Source organism: Rhodotorula paludigena (assembly GCF_050403205.1).
Source record: "Rhodotorula paludigena JCM10292 DNA, Rt_paludigena_JCM10292v1_ctg26, whole genome shotgun sequence".
NCBI lineage: Eukaryota > Fungi > Basidiomycota > Microbotryomycetes > Sporidiobolales > Sporidiobolaceae > Rhodotorula > Rhodotorula paludigena.
Genome location: NW_027481432.1, coordinates 4,438 through 24,107, shown reverse-complemented (window position 1 = coordinate 24,107; position 19,670 = coordinate 4,438). Strand labels below are relative to the sequence as shown.

General features: G+C 63.6%; 11 protein-coding genes across 11 annotated transcripts; 6 read left to right on the top strand and 5 right to left on the bottom strand.

Annotated features, from left to right (window-relative positions):
- Positions 1–481: 481 nt before the first annotated feature.
- On the bottom strand, positions 482–1,084 carry JCM10292_006330 (60S acidic ribosomal protein P2; the record flags this gene model as incomplete). Its single annotated transcript, XM_076649595.1, has 3 exons — positions 482–490; positions 570–798; positions 993–1,084. The coding sequence occupies 3 exons, from the start codon at positions 1,082–1,084 to the stop codon at positions 482–484; spliced, it is 330 nt and encodes a 109-aa protein (XP_076504774.1).
- A 1,011-nt stretch (positions 1,085–2,095) lies between these two features.
- Positions 2,096–2,750, top strand: RPS15 (40S ribosomal protein uS19 RPS15; the record flags this gene model as incomplete). Its single annotated transcript, XM_076649594.1, has 4 exons — positions 2,096–2,170; positions 2,255–2,498; positions 2,562–2,677; positions 2,736–2,750. 4 exons carry the CDS (start codon positions 2,096–2,098, stop codon positions 2,748–2,750), a joined length of 450 nt encoding a protein of 149 aa, XP_076504773.1.
- Positions 2,751–3,150: 400 nt separating this feature from the next.
- JCM10292_006328 (zinc finger MYND domain-containing protein) lies at positions 3,151–4,042 on the bottom strand (the record flags this gene model as incomplete). Its single annotated transcript, XM_076649593.1, has 3 exons — positions 3,151–3,618; positions 3,680–3,859; positions 3,920–4,042. 3 exons carry the CDS (start codon positions 4,040–4,042, stop codon positions 3,151–3,153), a joined length of 771 nt encoding a protein of 256 aa, XP_076504772.1.
- A 156-nt stretch (positions 4,043–4,198) lies between these two features.
- On the top strand, positions 4,199–5,697 carry ARC40 (Arc40p; the record flags this gene model as incomplete). Its single annotated transcript, XM_076649592.1, has 5 exons — positions 4,199–4,265; positions 4,322–4,407; positions 4,490–4,893; positions 4,950–5,077; positions 5,135–5,697. 5 exons carry the CDS (start codon positions 4,199–4,201, stop codon positions 5,695–5,697), a joined length of 1,248 nt encoding a protein of 415 aa, XP_076504771.1.
- Positions 5,698–5,797: 100 nt separating this feature from the next.
- Positions 5,798–6,222, bottom strand: DAD3 (Dad3p; the record flags this gene model as incomplete). Its single annotated transcript, XM_076649591.1, has 3 exons — positions 5,798–5,868; positions 5,930–6,032; positions 6,121–6,222. 3 exons carry the CDS (start codon positions 6,220–6,222, stop codon positions 5,798–5,800), a joined length of 276 nt encoding a protein of 91 aa, XP_076504770.1.
- A 282-nt stretch (positions 6,223–6,504) lies between these two features.
- On the top strand, positions 6,505–8,153 carry JCM10292_006325 (uncharacterized protein; the record flags this gene model as incomplete). The annotated part of the gene is made up of 5 exons (XM_076649590.1): positions 6,505–6,711; positions 6,805–6,894; positions 6,963–7,102; positions 7,164–7,366; positions 7,423–8,153. 5 exons carry the CDS (start codon positions 6,505–6,507, stop codon positions 8,151–8,153), a joined length of 1,371 nt encoding a protein of 456 aa, XP_076504769.1.
- A 467-nt stretch (positions 8,154–8,620) lies between these two features.
- On the top strand, positions 8,621–11,784 carry RSM23 (mitochondrial 37S ribosomal protein mS29 RSM23; the record flags this gene model as incomplete). Its single annotated transcript, XM_076649589.1, has 14 exons — positions 8,621–8,623; positions 8,684–8,844; positions 8,968–9,169; positions 9,235–9,498; positions 9,563–9,614; positions 9,930–10,058; positions 10,127–10,182; positions 10,237–10,329; positions 10,399–10,500; positions 10,563–10,674; positions 10,733–11,102; positions 11,160–11,304; positions 11,362–11,629; positions 11,690–11,784. The coding sequence occupies 14 exons, from the start codon at positions 8,621–8,623 to the stop codon at positions 11,782–11,784; spliced, it is 2,052 nt and encodes a 683-aa protein (XP_076504768.1).
- A 162-nt stretch (positions 11,785–11,946) lies between these two features.
- Positions 11,947–14,081, bottom strand: JCM10292_006323 (uncharacterized protein; the record flags this gene model as incomplete). The annotated part of the gene is made up of 3 exons (XM_076649588.1): positions 11,947–13,200; positions 13,260–13,921; positions 13,988–14,081. 3 exons carry the CDS (start codon positions 14,079–14,081, stop codon positions 11,947–11,949), a joined length of 2,010 nt encoding a protein of 669 aa, XP_076504767.1.
- A 273-nt stretch (positions 14,082–14,354) lies between these two features.
- JCM10292_006322 (MMtag domain-containing protein) lies at positions 14,355–15,328 on the top strand (the record flags this gene model as incomplete). The annotated part of the gene is made up of 5 exons (XM_076649587.1): positions 14,355–14,371; positions 14,531–14,570; positions 14,638–14,819; positions 14,892–15,061; positions 15,207–15,328. The coding sequence occupies 5 exons, from the start codon at positions 14,355–14,357 to the stop codon at positions 15,326–15,328; spliced, it is 531 nt and encodes a 176-aa protein (XP_076504766.1).
- A 917-nt stretch (positions 15,329–16,245) lies between these two features.
- Positions 16,246–18,050, bottom strand: JCM10292_006321 (uncharacterized protein; the record flags this gene model as incomplete). Its single annotated transcript, XM_076649586.1, has 5 exons — positions 16,246–16,538; positions 16,601–16,692; positions 16,751–17,015; positions 17,077–17,762; positions 17,860–18,050. 5 exons carry the CDS (start codon positions 18,048–18,050, stop codon positions 16,246–16,248), a joined length of 1,527 nt encoding a protein of 508 aa, XP_076504765.1.
- A 128-nt stretch (positions 18,051–18,178) lies between these two features.
- Positions 18,179–19,329, top strand: CRD1 (cardiolipin synthase; the record flags this gene model as incomplete). Its single annotated transcript, XM_076649585.1, has 6 exons — positions 18,179–18,195; positions 18,346–18,619; positions 18,680–18,806; positions 18,869–18,954; positions 19,022–19,182; positions 19,251–19,329. The coding sequence occupies 6 exons, from the start codon at positions 18,179–18,181 to the stop codon at positions 19,327–19,329; spliced, it is 744 nt and encodes a 247-aa protein (XP_076504764.1).
- Positions 19,330–19,670: the final 341 nt, after the last annotated feature.

Below are 19,670 nucleotides of genomic sequence, written 5' to 3'. Positions count from 1 at the left end.
TACCTCGCTCCGTCGCCGTTCGTCTTGTTGTCCTTGTTATCCAGCTGTGCACGTGTTTCTTTCCGTCCGAGCGTGTGCGAAGTCAACTTTCGCGAGAGCGGATTTCGCGAGAGCGAGAGAGGGCGATTCGCACAAGCCATGTAGTGCGATCTGCGCTTTCGAGCTCATCGGGGCGCGGCCACGAAAGCTGCTGAGCTGCGAGCGAAGGAGGCTCTGGCCAGCGCTGGCCATTGAGGCCGCCTGCGACGTGACGGGCGGCGGGATCTTGTGGCCTTGCAACCTTTGAACAGGCCAGAACGACTTCCATCACCGGCAAATTCTCATCTTGACGCCGTGCGAGCCAGCAAAAAAAAGCACTGCGCGCAAGACGCGAGCGTTTCGAGATGCGCTGCCGTCTCTCGTGCCCGTCTCCAGACTCTCTCAGCGATCGGGCGAACTGGCATGAGGGAAGTTAACAGCGAGTTGCAAGGAAGCACGCTGTTTAGTCGAACTGCACGTCGCGCGCGAGGGAGGGGGCAACAAGTCAGTTGCCGGTAGCATGAGGCGAGGGCAGCGGAATTGAAACGCACGAGACCGAAGCCCATGTCGTCGTCCGACTCCTCCTTCTCCTCGACCTTCTCCTCCTTCTTCTCCTCGGCAGCAGCGCCAGCCGAGGCGCCGCCGGCAGCCGCGGCGGGGGCGGCACCGCCCGAGGGGACCGACGCGAGCTTCTTCGAGCCCTCGGCGATGATCTCGTTGATGTCCTTGCCCGAGAGCTCCGAGATGAGCTTCTCGAGGCGCTCGTCGTCGGCCTGGACGCTGGAGCGCGGAAGGGGCGGTAGCGGGGGGAGCGAGAAGTGGTTGTGGGAGTTGCAGAGGGAAGGGGGGGGGGGCGAGAGGGCGAACAAGTCAGTGCTGGATTCCAAGTGCACATCTGCGACTAGAATGACCATCTCGCTCTGTGCAAGACAGCCATGCATGCGCAGGACGGGCTGGGAGGGAGCGCGACGTACTCGGCGGCGGCGAGGACGGCCTTGACGTCCTCAGCCGAGGGCGAGGCGTTGCCGCCCGAGACGAGGAGGAGGTAAGCGGCGACGTGCTTCATCTGTGGTGGTGCGAGGCAAGGCAGAGTCAGCACTGTGGGCGGGAGAGCGCCGAAGGGTTTTTGCTGCGCCGTGGGTGCTCCTGCTCGAGTGCCCGTGCGCGCCGCGCGAGTCCTGCCCGATCGGCGTGCGCTGCGCTGCGGCTGTACTCGTGGCGTGCTTCGTGGCGTAGACTGGCGTGCTCACGGCAGAGTGTGTGTGGGTGACGAGGGCGAAGAGGGAAAAAGCGCGAGGGGAGGGGAGGGGAGGGGAGGGGAGAGGGATGCGCGGCGGGCAGGAGCGCAGAGGTTGCGAGAGAGAGGGTGAAGGAGAGGAGACGAGATGCACCGTGAGCTGGTAGTGATACCCTTAGCAAGCAGAGCCACACGACTGGGGGAGACAAGAGAAGGGCGGCGCCGCGCTGCGCAGGCTTTGCGAGGCGAGGCGAGGGGACGAGCTGCCGCGCGCCTCGCCTCGAGCGCCCCCCGCCGCCAGCCCGCCTGCGAGTCGGCTTTTCCTCCACTTCGGTCACTCTCAGGTCAGTCTGCGCTCGCTCAGACCACACTCAGCCCCTCCCGCGACCACCCGCGCCCCCCGCCGACCCCCCTCGACCCGCGCGTGAGCCGCTGCGACCCTCTCTTGACCCCCTGCGACTCCGAAAACTTCGCGATTCACTCCCGCACCCTCGCGACCCCGCCAGTCCGTCAGACACGCCCCGAGTCGCACCAGCTGCTCTCGAATGAGCCGACGCGGCCGCGCTCGGCGCCGTCGAGCGGTGTCGAAGCGCGCTCTCGTGGGCCTGCGCTCGGAGCGGAGGGCAGCGCACGAGCAGCGTGGGTTGCGCGGGGCAGCGCAGCGGATTAGGGCACGCGTGGGAGGGCAGACTGGGCGCTCTCGACACACGCACGACCTCGCACCGCCGTTCGCCGAACCGCCGTCGGTCGATCCGCCCGACCAGCACTACCACCCACCGCAGACCCGCGAATCCGCAACCTCGAGGCTGACCCTCGCCTGTGTACTGCTCTACAGGTAACATGAACGCCGACGAAGCCGCTGCCGAGCGCCGCCGCGCCCGCACCTTCAAGAAGTTCTCGTACCGTGGCGTCGAGGTGCGTCGCCAGACCCGTCTCCACGCTGCCTCGCCCTCGCGCCAGGAGCTGACCGCGCGCCTCCGCGCTATCTCCTGTACACAGCTCGCGCAGCTCCTCGACCTCGACTCGGCTGCCTTCACCGAGCTCGTCCACGCCCGTGCCCGTCGTCGGTTCCAGCGCGGTCTTAAGCGCAAGCCCCTCGCGCTTATGAAGAAGTTGCGTAAGGCTAAGACCGAGTGCGAGCCTAACGAGAAGCCCGCCGTCGTCAAGACCCACCTCCGCGACATGATCATCGTCCCCGAGATGATCGGTTCGGTCGTCGGCATCTACAACGGCAAGGTCTTCAGTGCGTCCTGCATTGCCCTGCCCGTTTGGCGAACCCGCTGCTGATAAACTCGCATTCTTGCAGACGCCGTTGAGATCAAGCCCGAGATGGTCGGCTTCTACCTCGGCGAGTTCTCGATCACCTACAAGCCCGTCCGCCACGGTCGCCCCGGTATCGGTGCCACCCACTCGTCGCGCTTCGTCCGTCGAAAACATCCTCTTGTCCTGCTACGAAGTGCTGACCGGTTCTCCCGCCCAGATCCCCCTCAAGTAAGCGGGTCTCGAGGCCAAGATGGACGAGGGAATGGGCGCTGCTGGTCGGTGGTGCTGCTGCTGTACCCCCTTGGAACAGAGGTGGTCGTTGTACGATCTCTTTGCGGCACGCCTGGCGGGCGCGCGTGCCTGCTATGATCAGACTTCTCGGAACCTATGCCCATGTCGACGCTTTGTCTTGCGGCACGTCTGTGCCGCTTTGGTTGCGGCAAGCTTCCAGCGCGTGCTCTGTGCGCGACTCGCTGGACTGCGCTTTAGTGGTGAGAGAACCGTACGCTTGCTATCGCTCTGGCGTGACCACTACCGCCTGCCAGCCGCAGTTGTTTCCGTCGGAAGCGCTACTCATCATTGCAGTTCCAGGCGGTCGCAGCGTTCCCGTCAAGCCGATTCCCGTCTCATCCTCAAGGCGTAAAGAAACGCGAGATCTTGCCGAGCGGTTCGAGCATGCGCGGGTCGCCCAGGTCCATCCCTCCCGCGAGCCAACCGAGCAAGCGCTGCACCGCCTTGACGTACATCACCCTCGCCTCGTGCTGCTCGTCCGCACTCGCGTCGGACGAGGCGGCGAGCACGCGTGCGCGGTGCTTGAGCGCGCCGAGGATCAGGAACTTGTGCGCCGCGAGCGAGAACCATACGTGCTGCGAGAGGTCCTGCGGGAGGAGGTGGTATGCGAGGAGCGCCGCGCACAGGTGCGAAATGCCGTTGCTCGCGAGGTACAGCGCTGGGACCGGGTTGCGTGGGTCCGAGAGCGAGAACGAGAGCGGCGTCGTGAGCTGCGCCATGCGCGTCGAGCGGACGGCGCAGACGAGGTAGGGCTTGCGGATCAGCTCGGAGGAATTGTTCACGTCACCGGACAGATGCTCGAGGATGTGCTGAGCGCATGAGGGTCAATGCCGTGCCCGCCAGGGCGCAAAGCGAAACGCGGAAGCGCACGTCGAGAGGCTTCTTGCTGATCATCTGCAGGTCGAAAGCCAGAGTCATGGGGCCTTCGTCGAGCGACTTGAGCGGGTCGTTAGCACGTCTCTTCGCGTCAGCAAGCTCGTCTGGAGTCAAGGGCGGGAGGGAAATCGGGTGCGCCTTGGACCCGCAGACGAGTCGGTGGGCGTGCCAGACCTGCGCAACGAGGAACCAGATGACTTCGGTCTCGTCCGTATCGTGTTCGTGTGTACTCACGAGGCTCTGGTGCTCGCCCGAGCAGAAGTGAAGCGAGATCCCGACCTTCTCGCACGCAGAGCAGCGGAACGTAGTGAGAGCGCGGCAGACTTCGCAAGGCTGTTTCTGGGGCGCAAGAGACATCTCGAACAGGTGATTAGAGAGGAGCCAGCCAGCCGAATGAGCAAGAAGCGGAACCGCAGGGTGAGGCCGAAGACAAGGAGGGCGTGCAGCTCTCGCTCATCCTCCTCACTCCCTTCTGCAAAGTCGACTGTCCAGAGTCCTTTGCATCCACTCAGAATGACCGACATCCACCAGCTCGTCAACGCACCGCTCACCGCGCACGCCTTCAACGGCGACCGCACCCGTGCGTCCTCCCCCACCTCCCGACCCGGTGGACAACTGACCCACAGGCGCCTGCAGAGGTCGCCGTGTCGCCCAACAGCAACGAAGTGCACATCTACGCCACCGACGGTGCGGGCTGGCACCTCCAGCACGTTCTCACCGAGGTGCGCGCTGTCCCCCGCTCCACCCCGTCATCACTCGCAGCAGCGTCGAGGCAGCTCACACCTGCGTGCACTACCCCTGCAGCACGACAAGCTCGTGACCTCGATTGACTGGGCGCCGCAGACCAACCGCCTCGTCACGTGCGCGCACGACCGCAACGCCTACGTCTGGACGTACGAGACGCACCCCGAGACGGGCAAGCCGGCCTGGCAGCCGACGCTCGTCCTCCTGCGCATCAACCGCTCGGCGACGTGCGTGCGCTGGTCGCCCAACGAGGAGAAATTCGCCGTCGCTTCCGGCGCGCGCACCATCTCGGTCTGCCAGTACGACGCCGAATCGGACTGGTGGGTCGCCAAGCACCTCAAGAAGCCGCTCCGCTCGACGGTGCTCAGCCTCGACTGGCACCCGAACTCGGTCCTCCTCGCTGCTGGCGGCGCCGATGGCGTTGCTCGCGTCTTCTCGGCCTTCATCAAGGGCGTCGACCAGAAGTGCGTAAGCTCGCTCGAATGCGTTTGCAGCAACCTGACCGCTCTGCTCTGCGCAGGCCCGAGCCGACTGCTTGGGGTGAGCGCCTCCCCTTCAACACGGTGTGCGGCGAGTTTATCAGCCCGGCTGGCGGCTGGGTGCACGGCATTGCCTTCTCGCCCTCGGGCGCTGCGCTTGCGTTCGTCTGTACGCGCATTCCTCTCACAGTCGGTTTGCGCTTCCGGCTGACTTGAAGTCCCGCAGCCCACGATTCGACGCTCACGGTCGTGTACCCGTCGGCGCCGGAGCAGCCGCCGGCGGCCGTCTACACGGTCAACCTGCCGTCGCTCCCGTGCCTCACGCTCACGTGGACGAGCGAGTCTGCGCTCGTCGCCGCCGGCCACGACTGCCAGCCGCTCGTGTTCGAGGGCTCGGCCGAGGCGGGCTGGGCGCAGACGGGCTCGCTCGACCAGCGCACGGGCTCGGGCGGGTCGCGCGCCGGGTCGGGCGCGGCGACGCCGAGCGGAATCGGGCGCCTGAACCGGTCCGAGGCGTTCAACATGTTCCGCGCGGCCGACTCGCGCGGCGTGACGAGCGCGCCGGCCGCGCCGGGCGGGGGCGCGCTTGGCGTCGGGCAGAAGCTGACGAGCCACGGGACCGAGCTCCTCACGGTGCACCAGAACACGATCACGAGCGTGCGGGCGTACGAGGGTGCGCCGGGCGCGGTGACCAAGGTCAGCACGACGGGCGTCGACGGCAGGCTCGTCGTCTGGCCCGTCGGCGGCGTCGCGGGCGTCACGCGCGGCGTCGGGCAGCTCAACGTTTGAATTCGACGAAAGGAGGAGGAGGCGTAGATAGTTGCAACATGGATACGGCGCTGTACAGTACTGTCGGGTCTCGGGAACAACAGTGACGGAGAGTCGAGCCTCACTGCGCGGCCATGTCGTCCTCGTACAGCTGCTGGTCTTCTCGCTGTCGCAACAGGGACCAGACCGAGGCTGACGACACGCAAAAGGTCAGCTAGTCGCGGAGGAGAGAACGAGTAGAACGGGAGCGCACCCTTGAAGAGGGTGAGGATGAGGCCCAGCTTGCGCTCGAGCGGGCGGAGTTCGGCGAGGATCTGGGGCTGCGCTGCCGAGAGTCGCTGCACGACGGTCGCAATCTGTGCACGCGCGTCGAGGAGGGCGCGGTGAGCGTCGCGTTGATGCGCGGTGTCCGACGAAGAGACGACGACAGGACGCGCGACTCACGTCGTCGAGGCTGCGGGCGGTGGATGCGTACTCGTGAAGGACCTGCTGCTCGAGCCGGTGGATGCGCTCGCTCGCTGGCACGGGCGGTGCTGTTTCTGCCATCGCGACGCGGCGACGGGCGACGAGCGAGAGCGGTCTCGGCCCGCGGAGAGTGCGCCCGCCAGCGCAAGGTCGGTCGGTCGCCGCCGCCTGCGCTCTCGCCGTCACTGCCGCGCCCCGGAGCACCTGCGAGCACTGCCAGACAGCGCAGCAGTCCCGTCTGCAGCCTGACACGCGCCCGGGCACGCCTCCCGTCCTCCGCCCCGGCCTCCTCGTCCCCTCCTCTCGGTCCTCGTCTCGAGCCTCCGCCCTCGCGCTTGCACCAACCCGAACCGAGCTTCTGCCATGGAGGGCGTTGCGTACAACCGGCCACAGGCCCTCAGCGAGCGGTGCCTGCCCGAGTTTGACTGGCTCGACAACGACATCGGCCAGTCGCCCTGCGAGGTCGCCCGCATCCTCATCGACGAGTGCAGCGCCCAGGACTTCTACTCGCTCGCAGCCCTCGATCTCGTCCATGGGCAGACCCACTACCCCTCGCCCAACCCGATGCAGGTGCGCGCGACCCGTTTCCATTGCATCGGGACCCTCGCCTTGCCTCCAGGAGGCACGCTCACTGACCCACTCGTGTATCGTGTCCGTGCGCAGGGCTCGAGCTGTCAGTGCAGCATGGGCGTGTACAATCTCGTTCAGGCGTGCGCAGCCTGCCAGCAGGATTGGGACTACGAGGCGACACCGGTGCGGACCCGCTTCTCTGAGTTGCGCGAACAAGGATCGACGCTGACTCGTGCTTGGCTCGTGCGCAGTGGGGCGACTGGGTCGCAAACTGCACCGTGAGCAACGTCAACAGCGGGTTGACCTTCCCGTACGACTGTCCCGGCGGGACAGAGATCCCCGACTGGGCGTACGCGAACAACGCAGGCGGCGCGCTCATCGTCGGCGAAGTGTGCGTCGGATTCGATACTCAGAGCTCCCTGACTGGAGTCTGACCAGGACTCCCTCCGCAGTTACCGCCATGCTGCGCACAACCAGAGCTCGTCCAGCGCACCTCCTTCCTCTACTTCCTCCCCCGCATCGACCTCTACTTCCGAGACTCAGTACACGGAGTACTCGGCGAAGCAGACGATGTCCAACATCGACTCTGGCGCAGGCGAGGTGCGCGACAAGGACGAGGACTCGGGCTCCAAGATTGGCATGATCGTTGGAGTTGGTGCGAGAACTTTCTGTCAAATGCCCTCGCTCTCGCTCACTTCCATCTGTCCACAGCCGTTCCTGTCGTCCTTGCTGCGTTCCTTGCAGGCGCATTATTCGCCTACCTTCGTCGGAAAAAGCGGAAGTCGCGCCAGCGCGGGCAACGGCTCGACTCGTCGTCGGAGGTCCACGACAGTGCCTCGTCGACGCTGTACAGCGATGGCGTGATGAAGCAGAAAGAGGCAGGCTTCTCCGCCTTTGCGGCACCAGTGCGGTCCACCAGCAGCTACACCCGCGGATCGGGCCGGAGCTTCACCACCAACTCGGTGTCGACGGGCGTACCCATCGACGCGTATCGCCGCGAGTCGACCTTCTATTCGCCGTCGACTGGCTTCGACACGATGACTCGCTCGAGCGAGTTTACCTACGAGGACTCGGTCGACGCCCGCGACGAGTCAACAGACATCGACGACGAGTCCATCTCTCCTTTCTCCGACATCCACCGCCCCGCTCCCTCGCGCGTCAACACGCGCAACAACATTCACACCTCGCCCTCCTTCTCGCATCAGTCATTCTCATCGTTCTCGCTCAGCCCAAGCACACACACGCCCTCAGTGCGCTCGCGCGATGACGCCGCCTCGCTGCTCACGACGGCAAGCTCGCGCGCCGCACCGAGCAGCAGCGGCGCAACGTACGGCGGTGTGCACGACGACTACGACGACAACGAGACCGAGACGGACGGCGCGAGCTTTGTGACGCGCAGCGATGCGGCATCGTGGATGAGCGGGCGCAGCCGCCGGCGATGAGGCATGGACACTCACTTGAGCGGTGATCAGCCGGTTGCAGGCGTGTTGTTCCGTCGAGCTTGCTGCCAGGCTGTCCCGCCCCTTACCCGTGTACTTGCATCCTTCGGGCCTCCTTCTGTGCATGTCTCCTCTTCCCCTTTTCCTTTCTCATGTCTAGTGTTCCGTTCTCCCGCAGGCCTGTCGCGGCATTTGTTGTTCCCGCCGACTTTCTTGTAATCGCCACACACGCTCGTAGCATGCCTTTTTCTTGAACTTCGGCGCGGTCGGTCCGGGAGAGAGCTGGCCGTTCGGGCCGGGCACTGCACTTCGCCAGGTTCCGTTAGACGTTGACCACCACGCTGCTCGTGCGACTGCAGCTCGTCCGCACGCCGCACTCTGCTCACTTGTATAGCACTCGCGCGCACTGCTGAGCTCCCTCCGCCCCACATCGCTCGACCTGCTGCACTCCGGCCAGGCCATCCCTCGTCATGGTGCGCCTCCGTCTCGGTCCTCAGTCGAGCTGAGCAGGCAGCTGACGGTCAGTCTGACAGGCTGCACGCTCGCTCACTGCCGCACTGGACCGCTTCGTCGCCAACCCGGCCCACCACGATGTCCTCGCCATCCTCAAGGGCGCCCGCAACGGCCTCGTCTATGGCGCACGCGTGCGAGCTCCCCATGCGCTCGTCATGACGCTCGTGTTCCACTCGGGCAGGTGCGCACGGTTTCTGTGGCTCCAACGGTGGTGACGAATCGCCCATGTTGCGCATGTCGAGGGAGCAGTCCGGGCGAGTGTACCGCTACAGCAGCTGACTGGCTCTGCGAGGCGCTCTCGCAGCTTGAGGCAGCGCCTGATGTATGTGTACCGAGCGACCAAGCAGCACTCGCTCAATCTTGCACGCTTCGTCGCGATCTACAAGACGGCGCTCCTTCTGCAGAAGACGCTCGCCGGCGGCAAGGAGCGCAAGTTCGACACGTTCTTCGCCGGCCTGGTTGGTGGATGGTTCGTCTTCGGGGAGCGGAACGCAGTGAATGAGCAGGTGCGGCTTGTCTTCCGCTCGTGGGCGATGCGCTCCGCTCATCCTCCCTCGTGTCCTACTTGCAGATTGTGCTCTACGTAGTCTCCCGCGTCATCTCATCCTTCCTTCCTCGTGCCACCGCTGCGCCTGCGCCGTCCGCGGCTCGCGCGGCGACACCTTCGACCGCGCCCGATGGCTTCCCGCATCCGCCCGGATTCCCCTACCCGAAGTCGCGCCCGCCTCACCCGAAAGTGTTCGAGCTGTACGCTGCACTGGCGTGGGGCGCAGTGATGTACCTATTCCGCGAGAAGCGGGATCGCCTGCACGGCGGCATGGTCAGCAGCATGCAGGTGCGGCTTCCTCACTGCTTGCACTGGTCGGACTCGAGCTGATGGACGAGGGGCTCTTCCGCAGTACCTCTACCTCGACTCGGAGGTATGGAACTCGGTCAAAACGCTGTTGTGGCGTGAGTCTGCTGCTTCCACGGCTTCCGTTTCCTCATGCATGGTCGATTGACTTCCATCCCGCTCCTTTCGTTCTTCTGCAGACAACCGGTAGGGCTTGCGTACTTCGGACTGCTCCCAACCGAGCGCGCAAGGCCCCCTTCAGTCCCTTTTGGCAGTGCGAGCGTCGCTGCCATTCGGCCGTCCTGCCCAAGGTCTTACCCTTCATTCACTCTGTTCTAGCCGTGCCTACTCGTCGTACCTTGTGTGTTGTTGCATTGTCATTCCTTGACCTGACTGCACGCTTGTGAGAGGCTGAGCGAAGCCGTCCTCATCAGTCCCAGGCGATTTCCTCCTCGCCATCCCGCCGACCATGCCTGCGCCTCGCCTCGCGACCAAGATGCGCGGCGCTGCTCCGGCTGTTCGCACTTTTGCCTCGACTAGCCAGGCGCGCCTCCCGCCGAAGCGTGAGCCCCCTGCGACTTTCCTCCTCCTGTCCGCTGCTCGTCCTGACCGCGGCTTCCGCGACTCGCAGTGTCGAGCAAGGCCGCCCTGTGGGCCAAGAACAAGAAGAACGCGTCAGCCGACGATGTTTGTCTCTCCCTCCCGGGCCAGTTAGCGCAGCTGACCGTCCTTCATCTTCAGGAGAGTTCCTCGTCGAGTGCCGGCACTGGCAACGTCCTGTCCGAAGTGACCTTGCCACGGCCAGACCTGTCTGGGCTCAAGGCCATGCACCCGGTGCGCTCGCGGCCGCTCGTCCCGTGCAGCGTGTCGAAGCTGACCTGGATCCCCGCTCTCTCCCCCCAGGAGGACTTGGTCAAGGCGAGTGTCGGACAGGTCCGGGCCTTCCCTGAGCCGGTCCTGGAGCTCTTCAAGAGCTCGAGCATCCCGAACTCGCTCAAGCGCGAAGTGCGTCGCTGCTCCGCTGCCCACCAAGTTCCGAGCTGACCTCGACCGTCGTCTCACCACAGCACGCGTTCTCTACCAGGCCGGCAACGGTCGTGCGGCAGACAACACTGGACTTGACTGCACGACTCGACAAAGCGAGCAAGGCGTCAAGCCGGGACGCACGCTTCATTCTCAGTACGTCGACCGCCCGCTTCTTTGTCGTCCCTCGCTGATGACATCGCCGCCCCCCCAGCTGGCGACAAGGGCGTCGGCAAGAGCTCCCTCCTACTCCAAGCAGCTTCCTTTGCCCAGTCCAACAAGTGGATCGTCCTCTACATTCCTTCTGCCGCACCGCTCGTCAACTCCTCCACTCCGCATAACTACTCGTCGACACGGGCGCTGTTCGAGCAGCCTCTACTCGCCTCTTCCCTCCTGTCCAAGTTTACCGCCGCAAACAAGGCGGCTTTCAAGGCGGTCAAGACGCAGAAGGAGTGGACGTTTGGCGACAAGAAGGTTGCGGCGAGCAAATCGCTCGAGGAGCTCGCAAAGGCTGCGGGCGGCGATGAGAAGCTTTCGACTGCCGTCTTCGAGGCCGTCTTCGCAGAGCTCGAGGGTCAGAAGAAGTGCGTGGCACACTCTTCCTCATCTGCGCTTCCTCTGCTGACTCGCCGGTTGCGCAGCTTCCCGGTCTTGCTCGCGATCGACGACGCCCAATCGCTCTTTGCGACGTCGAAGTACATTGATCCGACGTACCAGGCTCTCGAGACCTTCTCCCTTGTCATCCCTCGTATGCTCCTCGAGCTCGTCTCTGGCCAGCGCAGCTTCGTGAGTTCTTCACGACTCATTTTCAGCCGAGCAAGCTGACACTGGATCTCTTTGAAGTCTCGCGGCTCTGTCGCTATTGCCCCTTCCTCCCTCTCTCCCCTGTCGAGCCCGGCCATGACCGACTTCCTCGCTTCGCCTTCGACCGCTGTGTCTCGCACACAAGCCCTCGCTTCCGCTTACGATCGCTCCCGGGTGCCGTCTTTCCCGACGTATTCCGCGATCCTCGAGGCGGGCTTGGAGCGTTTCGCTGTGCCGGAGCGACTCGACCGGGCCGAGGCGGTGGGCATCGTCAACCTGCTGAAGGGCTGGAGGGGAACGCGCCAAGGTGCGCAGGCCACGCGTTCGGCTCACACAGCATCTCAGGTTGACCTATCTGAGCCTGCAGTCGTCGACGACAAGGCGTTCCTGGAGAAGCTCGTCGCGGCAGATGGCAACCCGCGGGAGTTCACGCGCGCATTGACCCAGACTATGGCTGTCTAGACTTGCAATGGCCGCACACTCCCTTCGCCTTTCGAGCAGTCAGAGAGCTGCAGGGAACGTCTAGATGATGGTTGCACAAATGCGAAATGCTTCAGACGGCGGCACAAGACAGTCTCAAAACAACGGTGTATAGCCTCGACCCCCGGCGAGCTCGTCTCGCATCTACCGATACGCAGTGTTCCCTCCGCCTGCTGCTACCGGGCCAAACAATGAGGTTGGCACGGGGGCAATGCCGACTCCGTAATGCTGCTGCTGGTGGTGGTGGTGCAGCGTGACCGGCACGTCGGCGGCAGCAGCGGCGATGGCGGCGGCCTTGTCGCGCGGCGGATCCCGACTCGTGCTCGATTGCCGGTTGCGAGCATTGTGCGTCGGTTTGGAGTAAGCGATTGAGGTGGATCCCTTCGTCGGCGGCGGCTGGTGGGTTGGTGAGCTTGTCGTGGACGCGCGCATGGTGCCATTCGGCGAGGTGAACGGAGCCCCGTCCGCGTGATTTGCCGTGCCGTTGTGGACCGCGGGTACTGTGCCGTTCATGGCAGGGAAGGAAGGAGGGTGGACATCGGCACCGGAGGAGTAGGTCGACCCGCCGTGCTGCTGCCGCGGCGAGAGGGGACCCATCGGATACGCAGAATGCAAGGACATGGGTGGCGGTGGTGTGGTACCGCCATCGAGGTCGCGAGCGTCGCCGACGGTCGTCGGAAGCGCAAGGTCGTGCCGCTTCTCGACCTGCACACGTCGTGTCTCGCCCTTGTCGACGTCCGACTTGGCCTTGTTGTACATCCAGAGCCCGACGAAAGTGCTCGTCATACCCGCCGCCTGGATGAGCGAGACATGCTGACCCGACCAGACGATGGCGATGCAGATGACGGCGATGCGCTTGACGAGCGATGCGATCGAGTATGTGACGGGTGAGGTGCGCGCCAAGATGGAGAACGCGAGGAGGTTCTGTGCAAAGTGCACCGTGCCGTTCGCGAAGAAGAAGAAGAGCAGGGTGCCAGTCGAGTTGTCGGCCGTCGCGCTAGTCGTGCTCGAGGCTCCGAGGAAAAGGGCGGAGGCGTCCGAATAGAGCCAGATGGGGATCATGAGGACGAACGCCATGCCGGACGAGTAAAAGAGGAGATTGAGTTTGTCGAGTTTGGCCGCACCTCCGCTCGAGCTGCTGGGCGCACTCTTCTCCTCCGCCGAGACGACGCCGACGTTCTCCTTCGGTAAGAGCTTTTTCGAGAAGATGTTTTGGGCAACGAAGATGAACGTCGAGCCGAGAGCGCAGAGGAAACCGATTGCGTTCGCGCGAAGGTCGAAGGAGCATGCGAGCATGACGCCAACCGTGAGAGGGAGGAGAGCGGTGTACGTGGCCGAGCTATATTGGACGCCGAACAACGCGGCGTACGAGAGGACGGTGAAGAGTGGGGACAACGCCTGCATGTAGGAGGACAGGTGAGCCGGAAAAGAATCAGGTATGTGAAAACGGAACGTACCTTGATAGTGTGTACGGTGCTGACAGGTACGCGCGCGATGGCCATGCTGGAGAAGACGTGACCGGCGATTTGGAACAAGCTCATCATGAACGTCCCATGAAACATGTGTCGCGACGGCTTGCGAATTCCCCACCCGCCAAGCGTCGACATGCTCCCGCGCCGCCGCGTCAACCCGCCGCTGGCGTGGCCCGATGAGCCGGCCCATCGCTCCCTGAGCGAGAGGATGAGGACGCAGTACGCCGCGACGAACGCAAATTGGACGAAGGTGAGGGTGACGGGGTACCGGAACCGAGTGAGGATGGATTTGCCGGTGTTGGAAGAGAAGGCGGAGGAGAGATACCACAGGCAGCAGAGGAAGACGAAGCCTGCGGTCGAGGCGGAGGGGAGGAGTGCGACGATAGAGGTTGAAGGAGGGGAGGACCCGTCGCGCGAGGACAGCTTCGGGAGAAGCGAGGCCAGCGGTGTGCCGTTGTTGCCATTCATATTTGAAAAAGGCGCGTTCCCGCTGGTCGCCGCGCCACCTCCGAACGTCTGCTGCGCCGAACGGGCGAGCGACGAGATGAGGCCCGACAGAGTGCCGCTGTCGGTTCCATGCGGGTACGCAGGTGATCGGGGCCGATACGAGCCATTCGAGCCGTGATAGACACCTGCTTGTCCAGAGTCTGTGCATTCTTCGGACGTCAGCGAGTCTGCAGGGCGTTGGAGATACAGGCGGTCTCGTCACGCACCGTGCGACGCCGCTGCAACGTCGTAGGGAGTATCCGAGCGGTACGCCGACTGTCCGTGCGATTGACGATACCTAGGCGCGTCGGACTGGCTCATGGCGGGCCCGCGGCGTGGCGGGACGCAGGCAAGAGGACGCGGGACGAGATGAGGCGAACGCGAGGCAACGGAAGACCGGCGACGACAAATAGGTGATTCGAGAGGGGTCCTGCACAGGTACGAGCCCTTCACCGTGCTCGCAGAGTGCGCTACTGCGACTGGACCGGCCAGCGGGAGGTGCGGAAGCAGCGCGACGCCTCGCCCTTCTCACCGCGACGTCGGTCCCGCCTGGTCCTCTCTCCTCCCTCCTGCCAGATCAGTCGGGCGCTGCGCATGTTTCACCCTACTCGGTAGGTTCAGGCCTTCTCGGGCTGATCCATCGGAACAGGGACTCTGCTGACCCTCCCCCTCTTGTCCCTCTCGTCTCCAGAGGCGGAACCAGGTATGTCGACCTTGACGTCAGCTACAACTGCGCTGAGCACGTCAGACTGATACTCCGCGGCTATCAGGGGCGGACAAGGCGACTTCAAGTGGTCTGACGTTGCTGCCGTGAGTCGGGCACCTCTCCTCGCGCGGTGACATGCACCTAACGATCGCGATTTTGCGCGTCGAGCAGGATAAGGACCGCGAATACTACCTCGGACACAGCTTGAACGCGCCCGTTGGGCGGTGGCAGCAGGGCAAGGATCTTACCTGGTACAACAAGGATCGCGGCGACGCGGAAGAGGCCGAGCGACAACGGCGCGAGGAGCTCAAGCGCATCAAGGAGGCAGAAGAGGACGCTCTTTCGCAGGCTCTGTACGCGACTGATTGTTCGCCGAACTTTGCTGTGAGCTGACCTCTCTATCCTTGCACGCACTCTCCTTGCAGCGGATTCGCGCCGACGCCCAGGGCCCCGACGGACACGGGCTCGTCATCGCTTGGTGCTGCCGTCAACACCGAAGATGCTGCGGTAGACAAGGCAAAGCTCAAGGCAGAGCGCAGAGCGGAGAAGGAGGCTCGTCGCGCCGAGCGAGACGAGCGGCGCAAGGAGCGCAGCAGTCGGCGCGAGGAACGGCACAGCAACCGCGGCGACCGGTCTCGCGATCGCGATCGCGACTCGGTCGACCGCGATGTACGGCGCAGACCAAGCCATCGGGAACGCAGCAGATCCCCGCGGCGCGATTCGCCTTCCGTTTCTCGCAGGGGCGACCATTCCTCCGCGCTTTACGAACGCGACGTGGGTCGCTACGGTGCTGCACTACGCTCTCAGGATGGCGGAGACGGGTACAGCCGAGACGGGCGTCACCGGGAGAAGGAGCGGCTGAGCGAGCGGGCGCGGGACGAGCGGCGGCGGGACGACCGAGGGGCACGGTTCGAAGATTCTCCTAGGCGTTGAAGTTCTGTGCTGTTGTGAAACGTTGTGCTGCCGTCGACGGTAGAAACTTGCGACGTGACCACACTGCCTGGAGTGCTGGAGTAACGTTGGCCCCGGTCGTTCCCTTGTGTCGGCAGCTCACCTCGTTCACGGCCTGCGTAGCCTCCGCCCGGCCGTGTCGAGCGCCGATCCTGCGCCGTTCTATCGCCCTGCGAGCGTCTGCCGCAATGCGCCCCACTCTCGCCTCATCACCCCGCCTCGTTGTCCTCGTCGTCGTCCTGGCGTGCCTGCCCTCTTTGGCGCACGCCTTCTTCGAGCAATTCTTCCAGCACCAGTCGCAACAAGAAGCGCGCGGGCCACCCAGTCACGACGAGCGTCTCGACGCTGGTACGTTGTTCCTTCGGCACGACGACCTAGCACAGCTGATTCTCGCTCCGCGCTCGTTTGCCTGCCCGCCTGCTCGCACGATGAGCACAGTCTCCTGCTCGACCTTCGTGTGTCCCGACTTTTCCTGCGTTGCAACGCCAAGGGATTGCGCTTGCCCATCCGCCCTCGACTACAAGTGCTTGATCGGGACCGAGGGAGCGTACGTGTGTGCGCGGGATTGCGACAAAGTCAGACAGGCAGCCGGCGTGTTTCGGAAGGTGTAAAACTGGGACGCTGCAGGCGTGATGCACTCCTTTGTTCGGACCGACACCTCTGCCTGTGCCCGTGAGCGGTATCTGGCGACTCTGCCCGTGAGAATTGTCTCTCTGTCAATCAGCACATTCGTGCACGACCAGAGAGTGACTATAGTGGCAAGGATTATGCGGAGGACCAGCCTGGGCGTCTTGCTCTCGAGAAGTGCGTATACTACTGTCGCGTCAATCACGGCGGTCGCTCCTCCGGCTCTTGCATCGGAACCGGCATGACGCGCTCTGGATGCTCGTTTTCCGCATGTTGGGCCATTGCGCGACGCAGCCTCAGGAGTTCTCCGCGCAGCTCCTGTGCAGCCCGCTGGTCGCCCTGCTGACTTTGCTCGACGAGGCGCAAATCCGAGAGTGCAGTCGTGATCGCGACGTCGTGCTGCTCGACGAACCTGCCGTGGGTGCTCTGTAGGTGCGCAAGCGAGTCGCCCGTGGACGAGGCGAGAGAAGTCCGCGTCTCGAGAAGCGACGAGACTGGGAGTTCAAACCCTCATCAGCTCGGTGTTTCGCATGTGCCGATACCTAACCGCACGCACAGGTCATGGACTTGAGTTCGAGCAGTTTCTGCGAACGCGAAAGGTCGTCCCGCAGCCATCGAAGATCCTCCTTCCAGCCGTCCTGCATCACTCTGCACAGAGTCGTCAGCCTGCGTCCTTGAGTGAGCAAGAGAGTCACGAGAGACGAACCGCACACCATCCCGCAGCGCGAGGTACTCGCGCTCAGTGCGCGTCTTGGTCTCCTCGGCCATCTTGGCGCCATCTTCCAACTCCTTCACCTTGCGCTTTACGCCCGACTTGAAGTCCCCATGTTCTTTCTGCAAAGCGGCGAGTGCGCCTTCCGCCGTACGAGCACGTGCCAGTGCTTCCTCCTGCAGTCGCTCCTTACGCGTAATTTGGCGGGTCAAAGCCTCGATCTCGGAGGTGAGACGCTCCTTCGTCTCCTTCAGATCCTCTGCATTTTTCCGTATGGTCAACAACGAGCTGGTGAACGGCAAGAAGAAATGGTCACGCACCATTTTGGCGCCCGAGGAAGTCGACCGCGCGCTGACTCAGTCGAAGCTGGCCGCGCGTGCTCTCCAGGGCCGTGCGCGTTTGGAGGAGGTCGGACTGAAGGCTTGAGATAACCTTTCCGCTGCCGGATTGCGCCGACGTTGCAGACTTCGACAGCCGTTCGCGCGAGGCTCCCGACGAGCCGAAGAACGGATTCGAGGCGGACGAAGGTGACCGCGGTCGTGGAGGCGAGGGCGATGGAGGTCGAAGACCGCCATTGATAGTGTCCGCGGGCCGGCTCGAAGGTGACGGATCACGAATTGTGTCGCCGGAGGTCGGAGGTAGTGTCGAGTCGTTGCCGAGTCGCGGCTCGTTCGCCAGTGGTGCGAGCTCGCTCCCGAGCAAGGCTCGACCCATGGCTACGGTACTCGCGCCTTCGTACGAAGGATCGGCATCAGGCCGGCGCGGCGAGTTTCCCGATGTCTTCGCGGCGTACTCTGTCGCTGTGCGGACGGCCCTCTGGGGCTCGCTACCAGAGGAAGCTGCGGTGTCGCGGGCAGATGCCGATCTGTGAGGGGACTGTCGAGTCGCGCTGGCCGTAGCAACGGCATCCGCAGCGTCGTGTGCTTCGGAAGGAAGAGCAGACGACTTGCGCGATGAGCTGGAGTTGAACGGAGCCACGCCGGCCTTTGCGCCGAGCTTGGTCTGTCTGTGACAATTGAAAGCGTCAGCCTGAGTCATTGCCGACGCTTGCAAGCCCGTTTGCGCCGGCAAAAGGCCTGAACGCGCAAGGAGGAGAGGCGCACAAGCTGGCAATCTCGGCCTTGGCCATACGCAACTGGTGCAGGAGCTCTGCCTGCTCTTCGCGCCAGCTACTGTCGCGACGGTCGTGTTCAACAAGCCGCTGATCGTGTCGGGCCGGCGGACGAGGCGATGAACCTCGACGCGTCGCTTCGGACGGCGATGGCGAGAGCGGCAAAGCGGTCGCCGCAGTCATGGGTACACTGCGAGCGCAGAGACCCCGAGGTGCAGCCAGGCGGCGCAGCCGTTTGAGAGCGGATGTGCCAGCCGTCGCGAAGCCGAGAATCTGCGAAGTCCTCTTCGTCAACGACTGCACGGTCCGCCATGCTGAGACGTGTCCAGTCCGCGCGTTCCTGGCATACACGCGCCTCTCATACCCGTGCAGGGCTTGCCGCTCGCCCGCTTGTCGTGTCCGCCTCAGCAACTGCGCCCTTCTCCTCCTCCCCACAATTCGCATCTCGGAAGTCGTTCCTCCCCATTCTTTGGCACAGATCGCCGCGGACAACGCCTCTCGGCTTCCGCCGACTTCTGTCCACCTCCTCAGATCCCTCGCAGAGGCCCGACCCGCTTTCTGGGCCAGCACCCTCGCCATCCCCTACTTCGTCGACACCGTCTCGCAAAGACTTGCACGAGAACATCTACACGATTCCGAATGCCCTCACCGTCGCCCGCATAGCGGCATGCCCCGCTATAGGCTACTACATCCTGCAGGGTGATCTCGCCACCGCAACGGGTCTTCTCTTCGTCGCGGGAGTCTCGGATCTGGTGCGCTGAGCCCGTCCTTGAGCCGGGCTCGCCCAAACCGACGCCTTGCCTCGTTTTCAGGTCGACGGATGGATTGCACGACGTTTCAACATGGGCTCAGTTCTCGGCAGCATCCTTGACCCAGCCGCGGACAAGCTCCTCATGACGACAATGGTGATCACCCTCGCGATGCGTGACATGCTGCCAGGTGTGTGCCGGTCTCGAGTGCTGCTGTGTGTGCAACAAGCGCTGAAAGGGCTTTATTCCCAGTGCCGCTTGCCGTGCTCATCCTTGGTCGCGATGTCGCCCTTTCCATCTCCGCCTTCTACTTCCGCTATGTCTCACTTCCGCCACCGGTGTGTCCAGCTTGTTACAGGTTTTCATGTGACGCTGTGGGGGACTGACAAGCTCAATACTGTCCAGAAAACCTTTGCTCGGTATTGGGACTTCTCCATTCCGTCCGCTTCCGTGCATCCCACCACCATCTCAAAGTACAACACATTCCTCCAGCTTGTCCTTGTTGGCGCAACAACTGTGGCACCTCTCCTTCCATTTGAGCTTGGTGCCGCCCTCACCGGACTGCAGTGAGTTGCTGTCTCCCATCTGTGTCTTGCTTTTACCACTTAGGTACTAACTGGGTGCTGGCCTGCAGGTGGGTTGTGGCTAGCACCACTGTTGCCTCTGGCTTGTCTTACGTAGGTTCTGGCTCTGCTGTCAAGTATCTCAAATAGGTTTGGCATGGCACAAACAGCATGGTTCCCTATTTTGCTGTGAGACGATGTGTCCGTAAGATGCTGCCCTGATTGGGCTCCGTCCCAACGCTCTCTCTTTGACCCTGGATGCGAATTCTGGTATGCAGTGCAGCTGTTGTTGTCATCTGTGTGGCTGCCGGCATGAGGAGCAGAAAGATATGTGGGTTCATGGCAGAACATTGGTGGTTCTGATACATTCAAAGCGCAGTGGCTCTGCAAACAACAAGTGATCAATGGGGGTGGGACCGGGGTTCAACCTTGTGGTTTAGTCCAGCTGCGGCCTAGTAACCTGCAGAAAAGGAGGCAAGTGCGCGGCCCGG